General features: G+C 47.9%; 1 protein-coding gene across 1 annotated transcript in view; it reads right to left on the bottom strand.

Moving 5' to 3' along the window:
- Nucleotides 1-3,337: 3,337 nt before the first annotated feature.
- Nucleotides 3,338-23,091, bottom strand: part of LOC147725487 (vimentin-like) — a 96,188-nt gene continuing 76,434 nt past the window's right edge. The window contains exon 3 of the mRNA XM_086964161.1: nucleotides 3,338-3,617. Within this exon, the coding sequence (XP_086820287.1) occupies nucleotides 3,532-3,617 (86 nt within the window). The 3' untranslated portion in view covers nucleotides 3,338-3,531. The remainder of the gene's footprint in view (nucleotides 3,618-23,091) is intronic.

Here is a 23,091-nt window from a genome sequence, read left to right on the forward strand (position 1 = left end):
TGAGTCTGCACAACGGAGCATCGCAGCTCATGTACCCATCACCCCACAGAGCATCACCAATCAGTATCTTCACTGATAACTTTGTGAGCACTAATTGGATAACTTTCTATGTCGAGCAGCCTATCACGGGGAGGCAGTGTATCAGCTCATCACTGCTTAGTGTGTTTCAAAGACTGTTAGAACCTGGGTCTCTAGTTGGCAGGGGTATGCACCCTAGTCCAAGGAGGGACCACCGCTTCCGACCTGGTAGCTTGGCGCAGAGCAGCAAAGGCGTAACTTCAGAGGCAATGTGTAAAGTATTTGTGCAACACGCAGCAGCAGTGACGCAATAAGAAGCACTCAGAAAAGGACACCACACCAGTTGTTTATAAAAATATAAAATAGCTTTATCTCAAATGTATGCAAGATCCACAATTGGTAAGATCAATAATCAGGTCAATCCAGTTCCAGGTAGGATCAAACTAAACCCAGTTCCTAGGCAAGTTCAATAGTAAAATAAATCCAGGTTTCGGGCAAGATCACTAATCCAAATGGCACATTGCATGCTCTTCTCTGTACTGTCTCCAAGTGTTCTCTTATGGTACCAAGTTTGTTTTAGGGCTGTTCGTGCGGCAAAGAGTTCACTCTAGGAATGCCCTTATGACCAAAGTTCACTTTAGGTAGGCTTTTATGGTCAACATTCACTGTAGGAACGTTCTTATGGCAAAAGTCCCCTTGCAGCGTAAAGAGTGGGCCTCTCACAGAAATGACAATGCCAGTGTGAGTGCACCTATGGCCCGTGAATAATTACATGCCCGTGAGGCCTCTGGTAGGCCGGTTGTGCAATTATGGCCGTCCCGCTATGGGTTTCTCTCAGCCCCCGGTTTGCCTTAGGACCAGAATGCCCCGCTGCACGTACCACCTGCCGCGTGCACACCCAGTCGTTCAGAGCCCCACCTCCGCCGGCTCTCACTCTACTCCCAGCCCCGCTAGGCAGTTACCTGGAGGATGCAGACTTTCCTTCTTGCTCGCCGGCATTCACGATATTCGGGGGCGGCGGGAAGCCTCGCGCTCCTCTGTTCCCAGCGCGGCTTCCCTAGCGATGCTCCCCGTTGCTTGATGACGCTCCGCCTAGCCAATCCGAGCGCGGCCCTCTCAGTGACAAGCTCCTTGCAGGGGCAGTCCCAGCGCCTCCACCAATCCCTGCTCCGTCACCAGCGGGGCCGCGTATGGGTTTCCCGGGTCACACAACCCAGCAGCGGGGATCAAGGCAGCACTTTTCGGGCCTCCGGGCCCACGGCGGTGAAGGGGGCCTTGCAGCGCTTTTTTGCCACAGCGCCACCCCAGTCAAGGCACAGTCAGCTCACGGGCAGCGCTGATGACTGTTGAAGGGGGCGGGGGGGTTCCCATGCACCCGCAGCAGCGATGACTGGCACACAGCGCCTTCCCGCCACAACCCACACAGTTCAGTTAGAGTCCCAGGCGGCAGCAGGGATTACAGAGGGCAGTTTAAGTTATGAATCACTGGGCAGGCAGCGCTCTTCCTCCCACAGCGCTTCTCGTCACACTTGGGTCCCGGCGGTGAGTCGCGGGGCACAGCGCTTCCCTTCCACAGCGCGTCACAGTGCCTTAGGGACACCCCAGGCGGAGGGAGGCTTCCAGGAATACAACACTGCGGGGACAGTGAGGGAGAACAGATCGTTGTTGTCCACTGAATTCCCCACAAAGCCGGTCTGACGGCAAAGACCTTGCAGGAGCAACTTTTGAATAAGAGCGTGGAGGTCTTGATGAATTTGACAGAGGCAGTCTTTAGAAGGTTGTAGGCTCTTTAAAAAGGTTGTAGACCCCAGGCAGTTCTTCTGAATGTTGTTCAAAGAAAAGTAGTTCCTTTGGGATGTTGTGGAGACACTCTGGTGGTGGTATTTCCAGTCTCCCTCACAGGGCAGGATCAGCAGCTCAGCAGGTTATGGGGCAGCAGTTCCTTGGAGCAGTCAGCCTCCTTCCCAATGGCAATCCTCCTGCGCAGCAGTCCTCACTCCAGCAGGGATTCTTCCAGGTCCAGCAGTGTAACAAGAATGTGAGGCCAGAACCCTCCCTTATATATTCTACAGTCCAGGAGCTAGAAAGTGGTGGAATTCTCTGGAAGGGTCTGGGGACAGAGGCTTCTGGAAGAGTCCAGGGAGTGCTGGTATGTTCCCTGCCTTCCCTGACCTAGCTGTCACAGTGGCGAGAGACAGGCCGTTAAGGCTACAGTGGGCAGCCCATCACACCTCATCCCAGGGAAGAAGGTGTGAATCACCACTCCCACCTCCCAACCCAGGCAGGCTATCAGTATGCAGAGGGGAGGGGGGAGTCTGCAGAGCCTAAGTGTAGGCAGGAAAAGGTCCACTTTATAAAAGTGGGATCCCTAGCGTAGTAATGCCCAAACCCTATACATTATTGGAAAGGGTTCACCGCCCCGAGTCCAACAAGACCAAACATGACAGACTTATTAGGTCCCTGTCAGAAGTTATCCCATAAGGGGAGGTTCCCAATATTAGCCTATGGAGGATTAGCCTTACTGCGATAGCAATGGCTTGTGGCAGATATGCCAGCCTCACAATGTTTTAGGGGAGAGCACCCACACCTCTGCACTGTTTAGCAGTGGTGAGGCGCCCAGAGTCCTAAGTCCAACAAAATGTAAGGTAAACATTGGAGGCAAAAAAGGCAAGACTTTAGGGGAGACCACCCTAAGGCTGACAGGTCTAACAAAGACCTTCTGGCAGATTGGGTGCAGAGCAGCTGGTATTGGGTAGTTTGTGAATTACATTGTACCCCGGGGCAGTGAGAGTACAGGGGCTTGTATTCACATACACACATGTATGCCCTCCATCTCCTTTGTTGGGTATTTAATCCAGTTCATCCCTCCCGGAAGTTACTAAATGTCACAGATCTAATTCTCTGTTCCTGTACTGTTTGGAGCGAAACGTCAAGTGTGCCATTGAACTGTTTCAGTGGTGAAATGGTGCCCTCTTTCCTGGTACATTTTACCATTGGCCTCCATTCCACTCCCCTGGCAGGCCATATCTGCAAGCTATATCATTGTCACATCACGAGGGGTATGCACAAGAGGATTGTCAGCAGAAGGCTGTAATTAGGCTCTGCCAAAACACGCTCCAGAATGGACTCTTACTCCTAAGACAACAGGCCTGGCACTATCCCGGGTTGTACCCCCAAAACATGTGGCTACAATGAAATGAGCAAAACATAAAATTAAAAGGTACACAAATATTAACAAAAACACACAGGATGTGGTGCCAACATTAAAGAGTTTTGTATTAACTATATACTGGTTGATAAACAGCAGAATGATGGAACGTTTCCACTTTTCTTAACATGCTTTATTAAATATTAGAGTCAGCAGCATAACATGGTAAATGTGCAATGTTGTTGAAGCTAGGAAAAAGCCAGTCTACTCAAACAAATACATGATATAAGCTATTTTGTGTTGTTAATGTGATTTGGGTCAGGATTCACTTGGGTGAGCAGTCAGTGGGCAGTGACTGGGAACGTTCAGGCAATCACTGTAAGAGCTGTGTGCGTTTCCACATGATGGACGACAGAAGTAGTCACTTCTTCGGTCTGGACGTCACCACGAGCTTTAAAAACAAAATGTGAAAATAAACCAAGTGAAACAAAATCCACAAAAGGGAACTGTTATACATTTTTTCATTGCAGTACTCTGATATAGTGTTTCAAGAAAGTAGAATTCCTGACCAATAGGAAATTGATGTGATACTGCATGTTTATAATATTGATCCTTTACAGCACTTTCATGTTCAAAGTCAATTTATTGAAGGATATTAAAAGAATAAAGAAAAGTAGCTTTGTTTTAGTTTAGCGCTACAGCAAATCAACAATCATAATATCTTAATTCAGCCACATTCTTTCCCATTAATTTACTCATGCACACAAAACTACTACAGGCATTACATTTAGCCAATCGGTTGTATTTGTGCGTATGATTGATTTTTCTTCAACTTCTTACTTGAAATTTTTTATTAGCCACAGTTTGAGGTACACCTGAGATACACATTTATCCGTCCAATGAAAGCAGCTGTGACGCCTATAGTATTTGAAGATACCATCAAAAATCTTGACTGACAGATGAACCCTGATCTTGACTGGCAGCACCCATTCCACACGATCCCATCTTTACTGAATGAAAGCGCCCTCTGATTCCTCTTCAATCTGCTCCAATAGGAATAGCCCATTGATGCGTTAATAGCTCCGTCATATTTAATTAATATATTTAGCTGTAACTGCCATTGTTCCGGCTAGTGGGCTGGTTGAATGTCCGTAGTAAATTATTTGATGCTTCTTCCATTGCACAACTTTGGAAATACTTACTTTTAAATCTCTTAAATATTACTGTACTACCCCAATGAAGTAGAGCCCATAACCTACGAAGGTTTCCATGAGGTACTGTCAAAGAATGTCAGATCAGCGCTTGTATTCTGCTTTTTAATATGGATAATGCCGCTCTTTCCTTTCCACAGTTCCCTGCGAGTACCGCGTCTGTGGTCTTGGTTGTTGTAATAGATTGTAGTCTTCTGTTATGCAGTGGATCAAGGTTTCTGATTTTATAGAAGCACAAAGTTTAATATTTACCTTTGGCGATGACCGCTAGTGCACAAGATCTCTGAAGGCGCTATCCAATCTTTGTACCGGCTTCATAAATTCTACTTTTGATGAACTTCATGTTCACTTTCTAAAAATTAACTATCCTTGACTGAAGCAAACCGCCCTGTCACTGCCTGGGTGTATTCTATATATAGAAAGATATGAAAAGCGTCCTCATGTCCTATAACAGGTAGATGCAGAGCTGTTTGCACCATTTATATCAATCGCCCCAGTTTTTTGTCTGCTGCAATTCCTTGTGCTTAAATTAGTTTCCGGTTCTACCTTTGCTCTTACTTTATGATAACTATCCTGGGACGACCAGGCGAATTAATAAGGAATACCCCATCATTGACATAGTCTTTGCATCGAGCTGGACGCTTACATTTCCAGGAACGTTGTACAGTACTTCATTATGTTGTCTGCTCTGCAGACAATCTTACATGGAAAATAATGTTTTTGCCACTGAAGAAAAGTCATTAGTATATTATAAAATTATCTACCTGTTTTTTTTAACCTAATATATCTACCCTGGCCCTGTCTGAATTGTAAGTAAATACACCTGACTTCAGGTAGCTGCCATGCCAAGGCATTGGAAATAAAATGTACCAAAGAGTGGACACGGTTGTGATCCCTTTGTTTATTAGACTCCATTACCATTAAATTGGGTATGTATTTAATACAAGTATCCTGGTAGGTATGTTATTCTAGCACATAACATATTTTTTTGTAGAAAGCAGCTGGTGTGAATGTGTGCCATGCCTGAGTGGAGAAGGTTGTAGAGAAAATCTAGAAGGCAGCAGGGACATAGTGTTCAACAGCCACTCCTAGTAGCTGTAATGCTTTATTGCAGTGTAAGCTGTAGAGCTGCTTGTCATTTGCAAGGAGCTACAGGGTAGTGTATGGATCCTCATTGTATACCATGGACTCACTCAATCCTCTATTTACTAGTTCTCTTCTCAAAACATTTAGAACTCCTAACCAAGCTCACCATGCTAGAACCTACACAGTTACTAGTTGGAATGGCTGTGAGTCTTGTTGGTCAAGCTGTGCCGAAAAGCATTGCTGACGACATTCAAGTCAAAGTTAAAGAAGTTCATTGCATTAGGCAAAAACATTCCTCGGTGATCGTGTGAATACAAGGTTCAATCGGGGGTTTATAAAGCGCACTACTCACCCACTAGGGTTTCAAGGCACTGGAGGGGGGTGAAGGGGGAGGCCGCTCCGGACCAGTCGAAGAGCCACATCTTGAGGTCCTTCCTGAACGTGTGCAGGGTAGGGGAGCGTCTGATGATCACGGGGAGCTCGTTCCAGGTCTTGGCTATGATGTAGGAGAAGGCTCTCCCGCCTGTTCTGTTCCTGCGGATGCCGGGGACCTCTGCCAGGACAAAGTCGGCCGAGCGGAGGTTCCTCTTCGGTACGTGGAAGGATACTCTCTCGTTGAGGTATTTGGGTCCGATGTTGAGGGATTTGTAGTCATGGGTGAGGAGTTTGAAGGTGACCCTCTTCTCAACGGGGAGCCAGGGGAGGTCTTGTTGGTGTTGGGTCATGTGTTCTTGACGAGGCGTTCCGAGGACGGGTCTGGCAGCTGCGTTCTGGATGGTCTGGAGTTTGTGTAGTAGAGCTCTGTTGATTCCGGTGTATAGGGCGTTGCCGTAGTCCAGTCTACTAGCTATGAGCGTGTGGTTGACTGTCTTTCTGCAGTCGGGGGGATCCATTTGAAGGTTTTGCGGAGGATGCACATGCAGTTGAAGCTGGTGGAAGCAACATCGTTGATCTGGCGGTTCATGGAAAGGGAGGATAGGAGGATGATGCAGAGGTTTCGTGCATGGTCTGTAGGAGTGGGTGGATTCCCAAGGGCGGAGGAGCACCAGGTGTTGTCCCAGGCGGAGGTGCAGGGTCCGAGGATGAGAAAACTTCGGTCTTCTCTGAGTTCTGCTTCAAATAGCGGTCTTTCATCCAAGCTGCCACGTTCTTCATTCCTTCCTGGAAGCGGAGCCTGGTGTCTTTGGGATTCTTCGTGAGCGAGAGGATGAGCTGGGTGTCGTCAGCGTAGGATACAATGCTGAGCACATGCTGTCTTATGATGGCGGCGAGGAGGACCATGTACATGTTAGAGCGTGGGGCTGAGCAATGATCCTTGGGGTACTCCGCAGTTGATATCGGTGGGTTCGGAGAGGAAGGGAGGGAGTCTGCTCATCTGGGTCCTGCCTGAGAGAAAGGAATGGATCTAGTTGTGGGCAGCTCCTTGTGTCGTGAAGTCTGGCTGCGAGAGTGCGGTGAGAAACGGTGTCGAAGCTGCGGAGAGGTCTAGAAGGATGAGAGCTGCGGTGTGTCCCTGATAGAGTAGCCTGCGGATGTCGTCGGTGCTGTGGTTGCTACGGAATCCAGACTGGGAGGCATCTAGGGTGAAGTTCTCTGCGATGAAGGTGGTCAGCTGGGCATTCACCAGTCCCTCAGTGACTTTGGCCACCTAAGGGAGGAGAGAGATGGGCCGGTAGTTTTTCAGGTCAGTTGGGTCGGCTGTGGGTTTCTTGAGGAGGGGTTTAACCTCCGCCCGCTTCCAGTCGTTTAGGAAGATGCCGGACATGAAGGAGGCGTTGATGGTCAGTCCAAGTTCGGGTGCGATGGCGGCGGTTGCCCTGTGGAATATGTGGGTCCGTTGGGGCTCCTGAGTGGGTTTTCTTCATTGTAGCGGTGATGTATTAGACGGTGGCAGGATTCCAGGTCATGATGGTTGGATTATCGGCGGCGTGGGGGAGAGGGGCTGGTGTCCAGCGTCTGTTCTCTGAAATTGTCGTAGAGGTTCTTGATCCTCAGATTGAAGTATGAGCTGAGCTTGTCGCAGAGTTCCTGGGAAGGTGTGACGTCAGTGGCTTCGCTGGGGGGTTTTGTGAACTGCTGATTGACGTTGAACAGTTCCTTGACGTTGGTCTGGACTTTGTCTCTAATGAAGGTCCGTTAGATGTCTCATGTGCTGGTGGTATTCCTTCAGGGCGCTCCTGTGGTTCCGTGCTTCAGTGGTTTTCTGGTTTTGCCAGGTTTTCTCTAGGCGTCTGGCTTAATGTAGTTCTGTGGTGAACCAGGCGGCTTTCAGAGGGCATTGTTTAGCGGAGGGGTGCGAGCTGGTTGGCGCAGCGGGAGAGCCAGCAGTGAAGTTCTGTGGCAGTGGAGTTGGTGTCGGTCGTGGCGCTGTACGTTATGTTGTTGCGTAATTAACTAACCTTTTCTCATTACTAAGGTGATCACCTAACTCAATGTCATTACAAACACAATTTCCAGTTTTGGGTTAGTAGGTCTGTGAGCCTTTTACATTCTGGGTGATGGTTCGTTTTGCATCCATTCAACAAATTGATTTGTTTTAAATGTTTAGTACTAGAAAGTCTGCCCATGATGACATAAGGTGAGGTGGCCACCCTACTCACTACCCAAGTGAGACTTCAGGACCTATGGTTGCTCTCCTGCCCCATGCCTCTACCTTTGTACGCTAGAATATCTCCAGTGGGTGGTTACACAAGTTAATAAGAAAAATTGTTAATACTGCTACTAATAGCTCCTGGTCTTGGAGTCTACACAAAGCACTTAATGTGTGCCCATTGTCATAACCAGCTTTAATTTTGTCATACAACAGTGGTTGTGATTGTGAAGATAACAAAATAACTTTTTTGACTCCTTTCCACACGTTTATTCCTTTACCTTCAGTGTTTCCCTTTAAACCATTAATGCTCCCTTACCTGAGTTACCAACTGTTCCCGCCAGCCCGTGACTGGATCTACACCCAGGTCTCGCTGAGGAACACAGTTCAGCAGCCACACTGGCAAGGCCCCTACCAAGTGTTGCTCTACACCAACACCACTGTTAATTGTTGTGGTCTGGTAACGTGGATTCCCCCCTCCCAGTGCAATGTGCTGCAGCTCCATGAGATGACTGCTAGTTGTTTTCTGCTTACGGACGTGCATCAAACCTCAGTCTCTCTGCTTTAGATGTTGCTGTCCGGCTGCTTAATCGTATTAATGAGTTTAAAGAGGCCAAAGTGCATGTGATCAAGCGCGTTGTTCTACGTTAGTGTTAGTAATTCAATAGGGTGCTTCGTGTAAAAGAGTGAGCAAGGGCTCCTAAATACCTCCAAAAGATTTCTCAAAATGCCCAGTTTAAATGTATCCAATGTCCTAAATAGAGCTTATCTTTCGTCCAAATATATATACACGAATTTCCCTGTGGCCACTGATAGAAGCTCCAGATGCAACTCGCTGATAGCGGATGTCAAACATATTATTTGGGACTGTTTCTGTTGATGCTCGTACTGGAGGGAAGTGTCGGAAGGAATGGCGTCACTCACTCACTTGCCATGGATGGAGTCGTGGGATGTAGCAGCATTGAGTATTTAAAAACTCTCTAAAAAACTGTAATGGGCACTCAATTTTATGACCTAGCTCTGATCACTGCAAAAAATGCACTATTATAGCGGATTGGAAAAGACCCCAACCTTACACTGTGGCTTGGCATAGTCCCCTGACCACCCAGGCTAGATCCGAATCTGTGGCGACCACAGGGTGAAGGCTAAGATCATGCGACAGTGTCCAATTGATCACGTATGGGATGACCTTCTCACTGCATTTGTGGTGACCCAGCCCAAAGGTGCCTTGTACCCATAACCCTGCCCTTACACCAAGATGGTATTCTCTTCCCCGATGGGGAGGTACCCTCCTCCAGTGCACCTTAACCCTGTGTCTCCTGGGTGTCATTAGTTTTGGCAAGCTAAACGCCTCATTACCTCTACAATGTTCGGCAAAATGTTTGGGAATCTCCTCTAAATTATTTTGGGTTTCGCACCTCACATTCCCCTTATTTTACCTTTCTAACAGGTTCACACTCCCAGTTCCCTAGCAACAGACACAATAATGTAGGTATCTCTTATGTATGCCAGGCGCTCCCTACCCTTCCTCGCTCTGAGGTACATTTCCCAGTTTGTCACAGTGTTATCTCTTTTAGGTTTCCAATTATCCATGATCTGAGGGTTACTTTTCCTACCAATTCAATCTACCATGATCTATGGTTCTTGTCATTACAACCATGTTGTATATCTGTTTTATTGCATAACGCAAATAAAAACATTTACAAAAAGAAAATGCAAATGCCTGCATGTGCCTTAACATGTACTGTTAAATTTCTTGAATCAATTACTAATTCGTTGTTGTACCTGCTTGAAGCCCACTAAAGCCTTAGCCTTCATGCACATCTAGACACAATTAGCATGAGTTCTTGTCTTTTTTTTCCATGTTGTACAATACACATTTTAACTAAACCCTACTCATAAGAATAGCCTTGTTCGGATGTTGGCATATTGAAGCGAGGATTTCAGGAAGAACTTGTGTCAGCTCTTGTAGGCTCATGTATCTGTTATGTCAAGGTCTTCTTGCATTCGTCAAATGAGAAGAAACTGGTCCCTACTCTTTAGTGTCTATTTCTTTCAATTGTATCACATGCTCTTTCTTCCATTCAATTGCATTGAGAAAAAGTCTATAAATGTAGCGCCAAAATGTATTGATATTAGTATTACCTGCTCCAGAAGATTGAGGGTGAATCTCTGCTCCATTCAATAGGCAATTGTCCTGTTCTGTAGTAGGGGATCTCTGTGTATAGTCATAATCTAGTGAATAGTCCCGCCCATGTGCGCGGACCCCGGAGCAATCAAAAATAATCTCTTAAGCTGTCAAAACATGCAGACCTGCATAGACACTTAAGAGAGAATTTAAAGACAGATAATGCAGCCTATATCCACAGGCTACACTGTCCAATACTTCAACTGGAAATTCCACCAAAAACCACAACAGCACAGCCTGTCCAGGGTTTTCCACAGAGAAAAACCTTGCTTTTAACAGCAAAACCCTCTGGAATGATAGAGAGGAAGGAGTGGACAGACAAGCCCCATAGGCTGCCATTATGTGGCTCAAAACAGGATACTGTGCCTTTAAGAGAACTTTCCAGAAGCTTCTCAGTATCTCAGAATGCAGTGCAGGTCCCTTTCACCTTCAGTTCTTTTTTCCGGCTCCTGCTAGCAGGACCCTGGAGCATTAGCTCTTCTTTTCTGAGCTTTTTCTATTCTATTTTTGTGATATTTTTGGATTTTTGTAGCTTCACTCGACGTCTTTGGCCTTTATCTACATTCTGCTGTGGTTTTTTGGCAGACTTTCTGCAGTCTTTTTGCCTTTAGACTATTTCTAGTCTGACATGTGCTTTGTCTGCAGCTGAACTGAAGGCCAAAGCTGAAGCTCACAGGGTTTGTACTCTGTGCTTGCCTGTGTCTTTGGACACCTGTCTTCTCTGTACCTTCTTTTCTAGGGGGCTTCGGCTTCCAGGTTTCAAACAGAGGAGTTTGAAGGCATCTTCAGCCTCTGGGTGAGGTGAGGGTAGGTCCTCTACCGAGTCCCATGCTGTAATCTCTGGGGTTATCCCCAGTAAGGGCACGCCTGAGCTATGACGCGGTTCCAGTCGGCGTTGGGGCCGTCGTGGAGTGCCTGGACGTCATGGAGTGCCTCGACGTCATGGGGGGCCTGGACGTCGACGTCATGGAGTGCCACGACGTCATGGAGTGCCTCGACGTCGACGTCATGGAGTGCCTCGACGTCGACGTCATGGAGTGCCTCGACGTCGACGTCATGGAGTGCCTCGACGTCATGGAGTGCCTCGACGTCGACGTCATGGAGTGCCTAGACGTCGACGTCATGGAGTGCCTCGACGTCATGAAGTGCTTTGACGTCATGAGGTGCCTCGACGTCGACGTCATGGAGTGTCTCGACGTCTACGTCATGGAGTGTCTCGACGTCATGGAGTGTCTCGACGTCATGGAGTGTCTCGACGTCATGGAGTGTCTCGGCGTCGACGTCATGGAGTGTCTCGACGTCGACGTCATGGAGTGTCTCGACGTCATGGAGTACCTCGACGTCATGGGGTTCCCCGACGTCATGGAGCAGTGTTGCTCGACGTCATGGAGCGGTGATGCTCGACGTCATGGGGCGGTGATGCTCGACGTCATGGGGCGGTGATGCTCGACGTCATGGGGCATGGATGCTCGACGTCATGGGACAGTGAGGCTAGACGTCATGGGACAGTGAGGCTAGACGTCATGAAACGGTGAGGCTCAACGTCATGGAGCAGTGATGCTCCTTTTGGGGCATTGGTCACTTGAGCTCTGCCCTCTTCCTTTGGGTCCGGACGCCACCGTTAGGGATGGCTCGGCGTCTCCGTGTTTGACACCTAGTGACATTTTGACGTCTGAGTGTTGGTTGTCATAGAGACAGTCACTGTCTTAGTGATGGTGACGCCGTAGTGAGGTCGGCGTCATAGGTTACAGCCGCAGAGTACTGCCGGCTCTTGACGCCTGGGTCTGGTTCCAGGCCTCGCTCCTTGGTGAGCCTCCCGTCGTAGAGGGGACTTTGTGTTCCCGGCACCTTCCACTCATGACGCAGAGCAGTTGATCAGCGTCGAGGAACCCTTCTGATGGGGAGTTTGTGGTTACTCACCACGTGTACGCGAGGGACGTTTGTCCTTTTGGCTTAGTTTTGAGTGCTTGCAAGCCTGCACGTCTGCTAGGTCGCCTCCTGCTCAACCACTACTGGTGAGACCACCGGGGATGTTTCAGAATCCCCTCGGTTCCCTCTTCCGTCCACCACCCCAGGGACCTTTTGCCCCTCAGTCTGCGAACCTCCGTGCCTCGATGCCAGGGATGCGTCTGCCATGAGTACGGGGAGTCCCTCTCCGACTCTTTACTGGTTGGCGGGACTTACCTTTCGTCCACTACCGCCTGGCTGGAGGTTCTGGTTCCGACCGTGCTCCTGACTTGGTCGCAGGGGTGGCGGCATGTGAACCTCGCGCTGTGGCCTGCGGTTGTTGGACCGTTGTTGTGAGATCCCTCTGTGGGGGGGTTTTCTTCACCGATTTGTGGTTCCTCTGCCGAGAGACAGGAGGGACGCCTTACAAGAGGTGGTCTAATGGGCCTGATAGTTTCGGATCTAGGCATCGGTGTCGGAGCGAAGTTTTTCTCTCCTGCCGACCCCCAGGTATTGTGGGTTTGTCCTACGTTGCCATACTTTTCTTCGCCTGACGTCTCTGCAGCCTGCGGCTCAGCAGTGTGCTTCTACTCTCCTGTTCTTTGGGCAACCCTTGGGTTGCCATGAGAGTAGTGAGTGGCCCGCATGAAGTCTGAATCGGAGACTTTTGGACGGCTGTAGGTTTGGGGCATGGAGAACGGCCTGAGGCCTTCTGCCCTTTCTAGCGGCGTTTTTCCTCCCAGGATTTGCTGGTGGTCCCGGGCCGCCATTTAATGCTTTACAAGTATATTGTGCGCATACGCAGGAGTGCTTGTGGCTCCTCGGCGAACAAAGGCCGGCTGGGTGTAAGTCAGTCTTCGGTTCATCGGCCCTCCTCCAGCACTTCCTCCGGTCGGCTCGCGGTTTCAGCGGTGCGAGCTCTAAGCAGAGGCCGTTATCCTGTTTAGGACAAGGGCGATAGAGGACGTACCTCTGTCTCAAACGGGGAGAGGTCTGTACTCCCGGTTCTTCTGGTTCACGAGAAGGACCGGAACGAGTTCAGGCCCATTCTGGATTTGCGACAAGCAAACAAGTGGATTCGCAGTAGAGGAGTTTCGCATGCTGTCGTTGCATCAGGTTTATAATCAGCTGCAACAGGGAGATTGGCTTGGTGCCATAGATCTACGGGATGCATACTCCCATGTGCTCATTGCACACAGGAAGTTCCTGCGATTCCAAGTCTGCGCCCATCATTATCAGTACACAGTACTGCCAGTCGGGCTGAAGTCTGCGCCCAGACTATTCTCGAAGTGCATGGCAGTGGTAGCTGCATGCCTGTGGAAAAACGAGGTGGCTTCTCTAACCGTGCCTGACGATTGGTTGATCAGGGCCTCCTCCTTCTCGGAAGCTCAGGCGCACTTCTAGAGGACGTGCGTTCTCTGGAACTAGCTGGGGTTGCACATCAACATGTCCAAGTCTGTCCCCATTCCGGTCCAGTGCATACAGTACTTGGGAGCCTCCGTCAATACGCTGTCAGCAAGCGTGTCTCCTTCGGGGGAGAGTCGATTATCTCCCCTTGGGAAGGCTCAGGGTCTTGTGACCGCCCCATCTACGGCAGTGGAGACGGTGTCTTCTCTACTGGGGTCGGTGGCCTCTTCCTTTGCAGGAGTGCTTGGAGGATCAGTGGGATTAGAGGAAAGGATCCCTGGGCGACAAGATACGACTGTCTCTGCGTACTCTGCAGTCTCTGAAGTGTTAGTGTTCAGCGGAGAATCTCCTAAGAGGGGTTCCCTTTCACAAGGACATTTCCACACAGACTGTCGTGACGGATGCGTCTCCCCACGGCTGGGGGGGCGCTTTCCGGAGACTTGCAGATACAAGGAACGTGGTCCCCAAGGGAGTCCACGTATCACATCATTTTCTGGGAACTCAGAGCTGTTCCCTTGGCATTGAAGGCGTTTCTTCCGTCCTTCCAGACCAGCTCTCTGCTTGTACAGACGGACAATTTGACCACAATGTATTACCTCAACAAGCAGGGGGGTTCGAGATTGCGCACTCTGTCGCGGGAGGCGCGGGCGATCTGGCGACTGACTGTAACGGCTACCCATCTGCCTGGTGTGCAGAATGTTCAGGCAGACGTGCTGAGCAGACTGATTCAGGAAAGCCACGAATGGGTCATAAACAACGAAGTACTAGGAGGAGTCTTCGGCGAATGCCGAGACTTCGCCTCCAGGTACTGCCTGTGGGGAAGCTGGGGAATGCGTTCTGGATTAACTGGTCGAACGGCTTTCTGTGCGCCTTTCCACCCTTTCCCTTGATTCTGGCGGTGTTCATCAAGCTGTCCCAGTCCAGGGCGCGGATGATCCTGCTTGCCCCGGAATGGCCCAGACAGTGGTGGTTCACGGACCTGCTTCACCGGTCTCTCCGTCCTCTCATACGGAGGCCTTGCAGACCGGACCTTCTCGCAAAGGTCAGGGGGCAGACGTTGCACCCCAACCTCTCGTCTTTGAGTTTGGCTGCATGGCTCCTGAGATAGTGTGATATGGCCATTTGAATCTACCAGAAGTTTGTATGAACATACTGAAGGAGGCTAAGCATCCTTCCACTAGGACTTCTTCTGCTTACTAGTGGAAGAAGTTTTTGCATCTGGTGCAAGTCCAAGGACCATGACCTGTCGACGTGTAAGGAAGATGTCTTCCTTCTGTATCTTCTACGCCTGGCGCTGTCGGGCCTTAATGTCTAATCCATTACGGTTCATATTGCTGCGCTGACTGCCTACAGGAAATGCCCTTCAGACTTCCCTCTTCCAGATCCCTGTGATCAAAGATTTTTTTTGGAAGGCTGGAAGACAGCATTCCCTTGATGTAGGAGCCTTTTGAACCTATTCATAGGGCTTCGTTGCAGCATCTGTCCTGGATGGCGGCGTTCCTCGTGGCCATCACATCGGCCCGCAGGGGGAGTGATATTCAGGCGTTGTGTTGCCATGGACCTTATACTGTATTTCATGCTGCTGAGGTTGTTACGCATACTCACCCTAAATGTCTTCCTAAGGTTATTTCTGGTTTTCATGTCAACCGGACAATAACTTTGCCTACGTTCGTTCAGAATCCGGCATCTCCAGCGGGAAGGTCCCTACATTCCCTGGATGTTAGGAGGGTGTTGGAATTTTATCTGGCTAAAACCAGAGATATTCGTGGTTCAGATCAATTGTTTGTCAATTATGGATCAGTCTGGCCCGGTCTTACTACCTCAAAACAGTCCATCTCTAGGTGGATTGTGTCCTGTACACTATTGTGTTACCAACAGACTAATACGACCTTAGGAGGTAAACCTAAGGCTCATTCCACCAGGGGCAAAGCTGCCACGACTGCTTTGCTGCTTAATGTTCCGATTGCAGAAATCTGCAAGGCCGCCACTTGGAAGACGGTCCATACCTTGGCTAAGCATTACTGTCTGGACAATGATACCAGGGCAGATGCTCAGGTTGGGCAGGCTTCGCTGCGAAATTTGTTCGCTCAATAGTGGTGTTATTTCTCGTTTCTCCACCGCCGCTTTGGTGTGGGGATGGGCTTGCCATTCTATTCACTCGATTATGACTATACACAGAGATCCCCTACTACAGAAGGAGTAGTTTCTGTCCTGTAACTCCAGTTCTGTAGTAGGGGTATCTCTGTTATAGTCATAAGCGCCCGCCCTCCTCCCCGGTGGAGAGGGATATTCATGTAAGGAATGCTACAGGTCTGGCGTGTTACGCCTTCAAAAAGAACTGAAGGTGAAAGGGACCTGCACTGCATTCTGGGATACTGTGAGGCTTCTGGAAAGTTCTCTTAAAGGCACAGTATCCTGTTTTGAGCCACATAATGGCAGCCTATGGGGCTTGTCTGTCCACTCCTTCCTCTTTATCATTCCAGAGGGTTTTGCTGTTAAAAGCAAGGTTTTTCTCTGTGGAAAACCCTGGACAGGCTGTGCTGTTGTGGTTTTTGGTGGAATTTCCAGTTGAAGTATTGGACAGTGTAGCCTGTGGATATAGGCTGCATTATCTGTCTTTAAATTCTCTCTTAAGTGTCTATGCAGGTCTGCATGTTTTGACAGCTTAAGAGATTATTTTTGATTGCTCCGGGGTCCGCGCACATGGGCGGGACTATTCACTAGATTATGACTATAACAGAGATACCCCTACTACAGAACTGGAGTTACAGGACATAAACTACTCCTTTATTCTGAACGCTTCCTGGCTATTTTTGCATTAAAGACATGTTAGACTTTTGTGTGTTTGCTCAAGTTTTTCGTGTTCACTTGGACAATCTTTATGGATCAGGGAAAGCCATTTAAAGCTTTTTTTTTTCCCCAAGCTGGCTGCTTTAATTGAGTCTCTTGCTGTTTCCTAATTAAACCTCCTCTTTATACAATAACTTCATGGCAAACCAGTCCTGTAGGTCTTCGTACTGACAAATATTACATAGCCCTGTATGCCTAGGAATCTGGGTTTCAAAACCTTACAAAAAACACTTTCTAAATGTGTAACAGTGAAATTGTGACAACAAATCTTGGCTGGAGTAAAAGATCATAGCACTTTTAATATATTTCAATTACACTTCATGATTTAATACACTTAGTTGCATTTACATCATCACAACTATCACTGTTGATTACTGTGGTGTACATATGAAGTCATGGTTAGGTACAGAAAACAAGTAAATTATGTCTTCAAATGTGGATTCTTTGTTGTAAAGAGAGCATTACTGGTTTCCCCTTCTTGGCTCTGGATAAGCCTACAATAGCGCATCATGTACTCTGTCATGTGTGGTTGATGTAAGACATTGCACGTCTGACGTCCACTGTACGTAGCCTCCCCTTTTCTTTGTTGGGTTGAGGACTCGGAAAGAAAGACCGATAGACAAATACAAAAAAAAGGCCAAGTGTGACGAACTGGTTTATCCCAGTAGAAAACCATGAATGGTGGTCAGACTGAGAAGCCTGAAGTTCACCGATTTTAACGGCCAAACTTTTTGCCACTAATAAGACAGTTTTCAAACAGGAGTTTAATTGAGCAACTGTTCATTGGCTTGAAAGTGGATGCTATAATGAAAATTAAATCTACATTCTAATCCCATTGAGGAATAATAAATGGAGTAGATAACAACAAGTAAAACAAAACATTTAAGAAAACGTCACACCAGTGGTGACTTAAACATAAAAGGCTGGTTAGGGAGACACATGAAGGAGGACATGGCAGCTAAATAAAAAAAAATTTAATAATAGGCACTGCTTGATCCTGCTTGACAAGGGACAGTTCTAAATGTAGAACATCATAAAAGCATGACTGAAATGGCTTCAGACCTCCTGACTCACCACTGAACAAACTGATTCCAGTGACCCCCCATACATGGATTTGGGGTGGGTTTCCTGGCAATCAAGATGGTGTCAATAACCTTAGGAGGCAACTAGGACTCTAGTTGACCCCACCTAATCTCCACAAATTCAACGGCAGTGTTAGGAATTATGATGAAGAACCTGGCCACTCTATGCTGGAGAAGTAGAGTGCCTAGCTCCTCGCCAATCTAGGGCAATAGGATTCAGGGATGCTTGATCCTCCTTCTGTAGGACTAGACAGAAGTGTAATCAGAGAGCATGTATCCAGCAGGCCCTGTGACCAATCCCCAGAGGAATCTTTTAGATGGAAGTGTATGGCATAAAAATAAGGACATTCCCTGTATTGCATCCGGGCAAAACGACCTATTCCTAGACACTCCAAATTGGAAAATATTTCAGTCGAGATAACTTCCCACTAATAGCCCGACAAGTAAAGATGACTAGCATCTGCTCTCCTATTAAGGATGGCTGGAAGGTGTTCTACTACCAGGAAAATGTACTGTTGTTGGTCCCACCTCCACAGACAAATTGCCACCTAATACATAGCCCTTTATCATGTACTGCTCTATCTCTTGATGTAAAGATCAATGGTGGTGGTGTCTGACAGAACTTAAATGCACTCCTCGAGATGGTAGGGAAGCAAGTATTCATGGCAAGACCGATTTATGTGTAGGGGATTCTCTGACGTGGACCATGTGGACCATATGGACCATAGGACCTGCATCATGCTGTCATCCTGAACACTCAAGCTTAGCGAAGAGGCATCTGTCCCTGTAAGTAAGCCTCTGTGTTGGGGTGGGACAGACGTATGGGTGTGGATAAAGAATTGTTATGGTATGCTAACGATATTCCAGGACCACTGTTGGAGACATTGCCTTCACCATCCAATCGTCCAAGTCAATACATTGACATGTGACTTCAACATTGTAGCTTGCTGTCTTGGCCAACATCGTGGTGAAATTTTGCAGTGAAGCTGTCAGCCCAAATGGTAGATTTATGATCTGATAACTGAAACCCCATGGAAAACCTCACATATCACCTGTGACTGGATAGGATCGGCAGGTGAAAATAAGTGTCCTTGAGGTAAAAGGACAATAGACAATCCCCTGTGTTGAGAGCCAAAAGAACTTGGTTCAGGGACAGTATGTTGAACGTGCACTGCAAAATAAAATGGTTCAAGAGGTGAAGGTCCAGAATGGGTCTCTGGCCTCCATACTTCTTAGGCACCAAGAAGCAAAGGCAGTAAAATAGAGTGCCCCTTTGCTCAAGGATGCCAACTCTGTCTTCTTTGTTCAGCAATGCAAGGACTTTTTGCCAAACAAATTAGGACATGTGAAGTGAACACAGGCTGATGGTATGAGGGTGGTCGGGAGAAGAGGACTGTAAGGAAAGAGTGTAGACATTGCAGATTAAATGAATGATCAGTGATCCCTTTTGATAATCTTGGTGGATAAATGGGAGTGACTTTCTCACCACCAGTAATTTGTGGCATGAAGAGGGGTCGAGGTATAGATGTTTTGAGGCAACAGAGTCCGTGGAAGTTGGCAGAGACAAGAGATGCTGCCTTTGGTGGTGATGTAATATCATTAAAATGTCACTGTGGTGTACATTTGAACAATTCAATACAAATCATTTGAATAAGGGCTACTCAATAAGCTTCTAGTTGAGTTTATGATAACTAATGAAACAGTAGCTTCATTATAAAAGGATGAGTTACACTATTAAATAAACAGTATTATGGAGAAACAGTGCTCAGTGCAGGATGTGATTATGCGGTGCAAAAAAAAAATAATACAATACAAACTTAGGGGCATTTTTACAATTAAATGTTAGAGCACGGAGCTGCGCCAAAATTGGCAGCGCCGCACTCTGGCATTTCCTGAACGCACCGTATTTACAACTATACAGTGCACCCCTATATTTTAGCTGCCTAGCACCAACTCAGGCACCCTTGCCCCATAGTACAAGGGTGCCTGCTTCCTTCATATTAACAATCCATAATGGCGATTTGTTACTTTTATGTGTGCTGCAGAATGGACCAAGTGGTCATTACTTAACCCTTTCGCTGCGGCGGCTATTCCGCCGCAGTGCTAAGGGGCGGGGGAAGGGGGGGGCGGGCGCGGCGCTCCAACGCTGGTGACGGAACCGCTCCATCACGCCCCTCGGGTGAGCTGTGCTTATGACGGAACGGTTCCGTCACGGCCACGCCCGCTCAATAGAACGCACCGCGCAGGCGCGAAATCAGCGCCACACAGGCGCGGTGAGCGGGCCGTGACGGAACCGTTCCGTCACCAGCACAGCCCACCCGAGGGGCGTGACAGAGCGGTTCCGCCACCAGCGTGGGAGGGGTTAATCATTAAGATGTTTTGCTCTTTCTATGTGTGCCGTAGAATGCAGCGCACACAAAAAAATACAAAATTCCGCGCCTGCGCTAACGTTCCCTAGCGCGGGCATGGCCGCGACGGAACCGTTCCGTCACAAGCACAGCTCACCCGCGTGCCGTGACGAAGCGGTTCCGTCACGAGCACGGGACCGCCGCGCGGCCCCCCACCCCCTTAGCACTGCAGCGGAATAGCCGCCGCAGTGAAGGGGTTAAATTGGTTGAGCCAATTGCAAATAAATATGATAAAAGGAAGGTATGGCTTTGCTTTAGGACATGCTGATCCTTTCAGTAGTCTTGGCCTATATATATATAAAACATATTTAAACTTTACAGAAACACACAGTCACTGGATGATGTCATCAGTGATGTCACTGACCATGTAATATGTGACGTCTCCAGCAATGCATTGCGGGGGCGCGAGTTATAGTTAGCTGAACTAACCATAACGGTCGTATTTCTCATGTTTTGTATGAGTGAAATATCCAACTAACTAGAACGTCCCTGAAACCTATGTTTTTTCCAGTGAATTCCAAAGGTTTTTTTTAAACACTAATTTCTAACTATAACATCCCTGAAACCTATGGTTTTTTCCAGTGAATTTCAAAGGTTTTTTAAATGCTAATTTCTAACTAGAACGTCCCTGAAACCTATGGTTTTTGGGGGGAATTTCTAAGGTTTTTTAAATGATAATGTTTAACTATGCCTACAGAGGTAGGACATGTGAAGAAAGAGGATGAAAGGCACGGAAAGCAGCATGAGAAATGCAGACGGAGGCAACAGAAGTTCAGCAAGGTGAAGAAAAGTGCAGGAAGAAGCAAGAGATATATGCAGAAAGAACCAACAGAGGTGCAGTAAAAAAACTTGTTGCAAAGTCATCCTGTGCCCCCAACTTTTTACTGACTCTTACTGGTGGTAACTGACTGACTAACCTGGCCCGTAGCCAGTGCTATGCTGAAAGTCACTTAGAATACAGTGAAAACACCTACATACACTACGGGTTGGGGTACCCCTGTGATTGGCATGACCTCCCCTGTAAGGGGTGCAGAAAGAGGCAAGTGAGGTGTAGAAAGAAGCAACAGAGGTGCAAAAAGAGGCAAGAGGGATGCACAAACAGGCAAGAGAAGTACAGAAAGAGGCAGGAGTGCTGCAGAAAGAAGGAAGAGAAGTGCAGAAAGAGGCAAGAGAAATGCTGAAAGAAGCAACAGGGGCTTAAAAAGAAGCAAAAGAAGTGCAAAAAGAAGCAACAGAGGTGCAGAAAGAGGCACGCGGAATGCAGAAAGAAGGAAGAGAAGTACAGAAAGAAGCAACAGAGGTGCTGAAAGGCATGCAGGGTGCAGAAAGAGGCAAGAGAAGTCTAGAAAGAAGCAACAGAGGTACGAAAAGAGGCAAGAGTGGTGCAGAAAGAGGAAAGAGGTGTAGAAAGAGGCTAGAGAGTTATACAAAGAGGGAAGACGGGTGCAGAAAGAGGAAAGAGGGGTGCAGAAACAGGTAGGAGAACTTCAGAGAGAGGCAAGAGAATTGCTGAAAGAAGCAACGGAGGTGTAGAAAGAAGCGAGAAAAGTACAGAAAGAGGCAACTAAGATGCAGAAACAGGAAAGAAAGGTACAGAAAGAGGGAAGACGAGTGCAGAAAGAGACAACAGGGTTGCAGAAAGAAGAGAAAACGTTGCAGAAAGAAGCATGGAAAGTGCAGAATGAAGCAACAGGGGTGCAGAAGGAAGCAAGAGAACTCCATAAAGAGGCAAGAAAGTTGCAGAAGCAGGCAACAAATGTGCAGACAGAGGCAAGAAAGATGCAGAAACAGGTGAAAGGGGTGCAGACAGAACAAGAGAAGTGCAAAAGAACCAACAGAGTTGCAAAAAGAGGCAAGTGAGGTACAGAAGGAGGCAAGAGAACTGCAGAAACAGGCAAAAGGTACAGAAACAGGGAACAGATGTGCAGAAAGAGGGAACAGGTGGGCAGACTGAGGCAATAGAAGTGAAGAAAGAGGGAAAAGGGGTGCAGAAACAGGCAATAGGGGTGCAGAAAAAAACAAGTGAGGTACAGAAAGAGGCAAGAGAGTTACAGAGAGGCAAGTGAAGTGAAGTGTAGTGCAGAAGGAGGTAAGAGAACTGCAGAAAGAGGTAATAGAGGTACAGAAAGAGGCAAGTGAGGTGCAGAAAGAACCAGGATAAGTGCAGAGAGAAGCAACAGAAGTGCATAAAGAGGGAAGAGGGGCACAGAAAGAAGACAGATGCAGAAAGAAACAAAAGTAGTGCAGAAAGAAGGAAATAAGGTGCAGAAAGAGGCAAAGGTGGTGCAGAAAGACGTAAGAGGGGTACAGAAAGAAGCAAATGAAGTGCAGAAAGTACAAGAGATTTGCAGAATGAGGTCAAGAGAAGTGCAGAAAAATGATGAAACGTGCAGAAAGAAGCAACAAATGCAGAAAGAGGCAAGAGAGGCGCAGAGGGAAGCAAGAGTGGCTTGCATACCATTAGTACCAATTTAACACCCACATTTAGCAATAAGTAACAGGTGAACATTCTTTTTTTATTTTACTGATTTTTATATTGCGCAAACTTGACCCGGTATCGGGTATCAGATCGCTTTACATAGCACCAGTGGCGTTACATGAAGACACATTCATTTTTGTTAGGCACAGGGAGATTGGAAAGGGGCGACCACTCGGTCCCCCCGAACGTATGGTGGAGTACCCCGATCTCCTCGGGAAACCATTTTGGGCGGGAGGCGTGTCCCGGCTGGTATGCCCGAAGCGGCGTAGCTGGGGCGCGCCTTTTTCCAGCCCAAGAGAGGGTTGTCCTAGACACCGACACCGCCGGCTCTTGTTCCTGTGCTCTGAAGCTGCACCTCCTCGTTGCACGTGAGCTCGAGACGGAACGAAGAGCCAATTTTGAAATTTGTAATTTTTCTGTTTTCTCTTTTAGCGCTAGAAGCCTTGTCCAGGACCTTTCAGTCACCTATCGTGAGAAAATGCCGGGCAGAAGGGTCGGAAAGAAGGTTAGCACCGAGCAAATGCTTCGTATGCTGGTGAAAGACATGGCGGAGATGAAGAAGAAGATGGCGGCCAGGGACGGTACGGGCCGGCCTAAAAGAATCATCGGACCAGCATTGCCGGGGGTGGTCCCTTCCGGGAGAGGAAAAAGGGCCAGGAACAGGGCAAATGGAGACG

Source organism: Lissotriton vulgaris, chromosome 3_2 (genome assembly GCF_964263255.1).
Source record: "Lissotriton vulgaris chromosome 3_2, aLisVul1.2, whole genome shotgun sequence".
NCBI lineage: Eukaryota > Metazoa > Chordata > Amphibia > Caudata > Salamandridae > Lissotriton > Lissotriton vulgaris.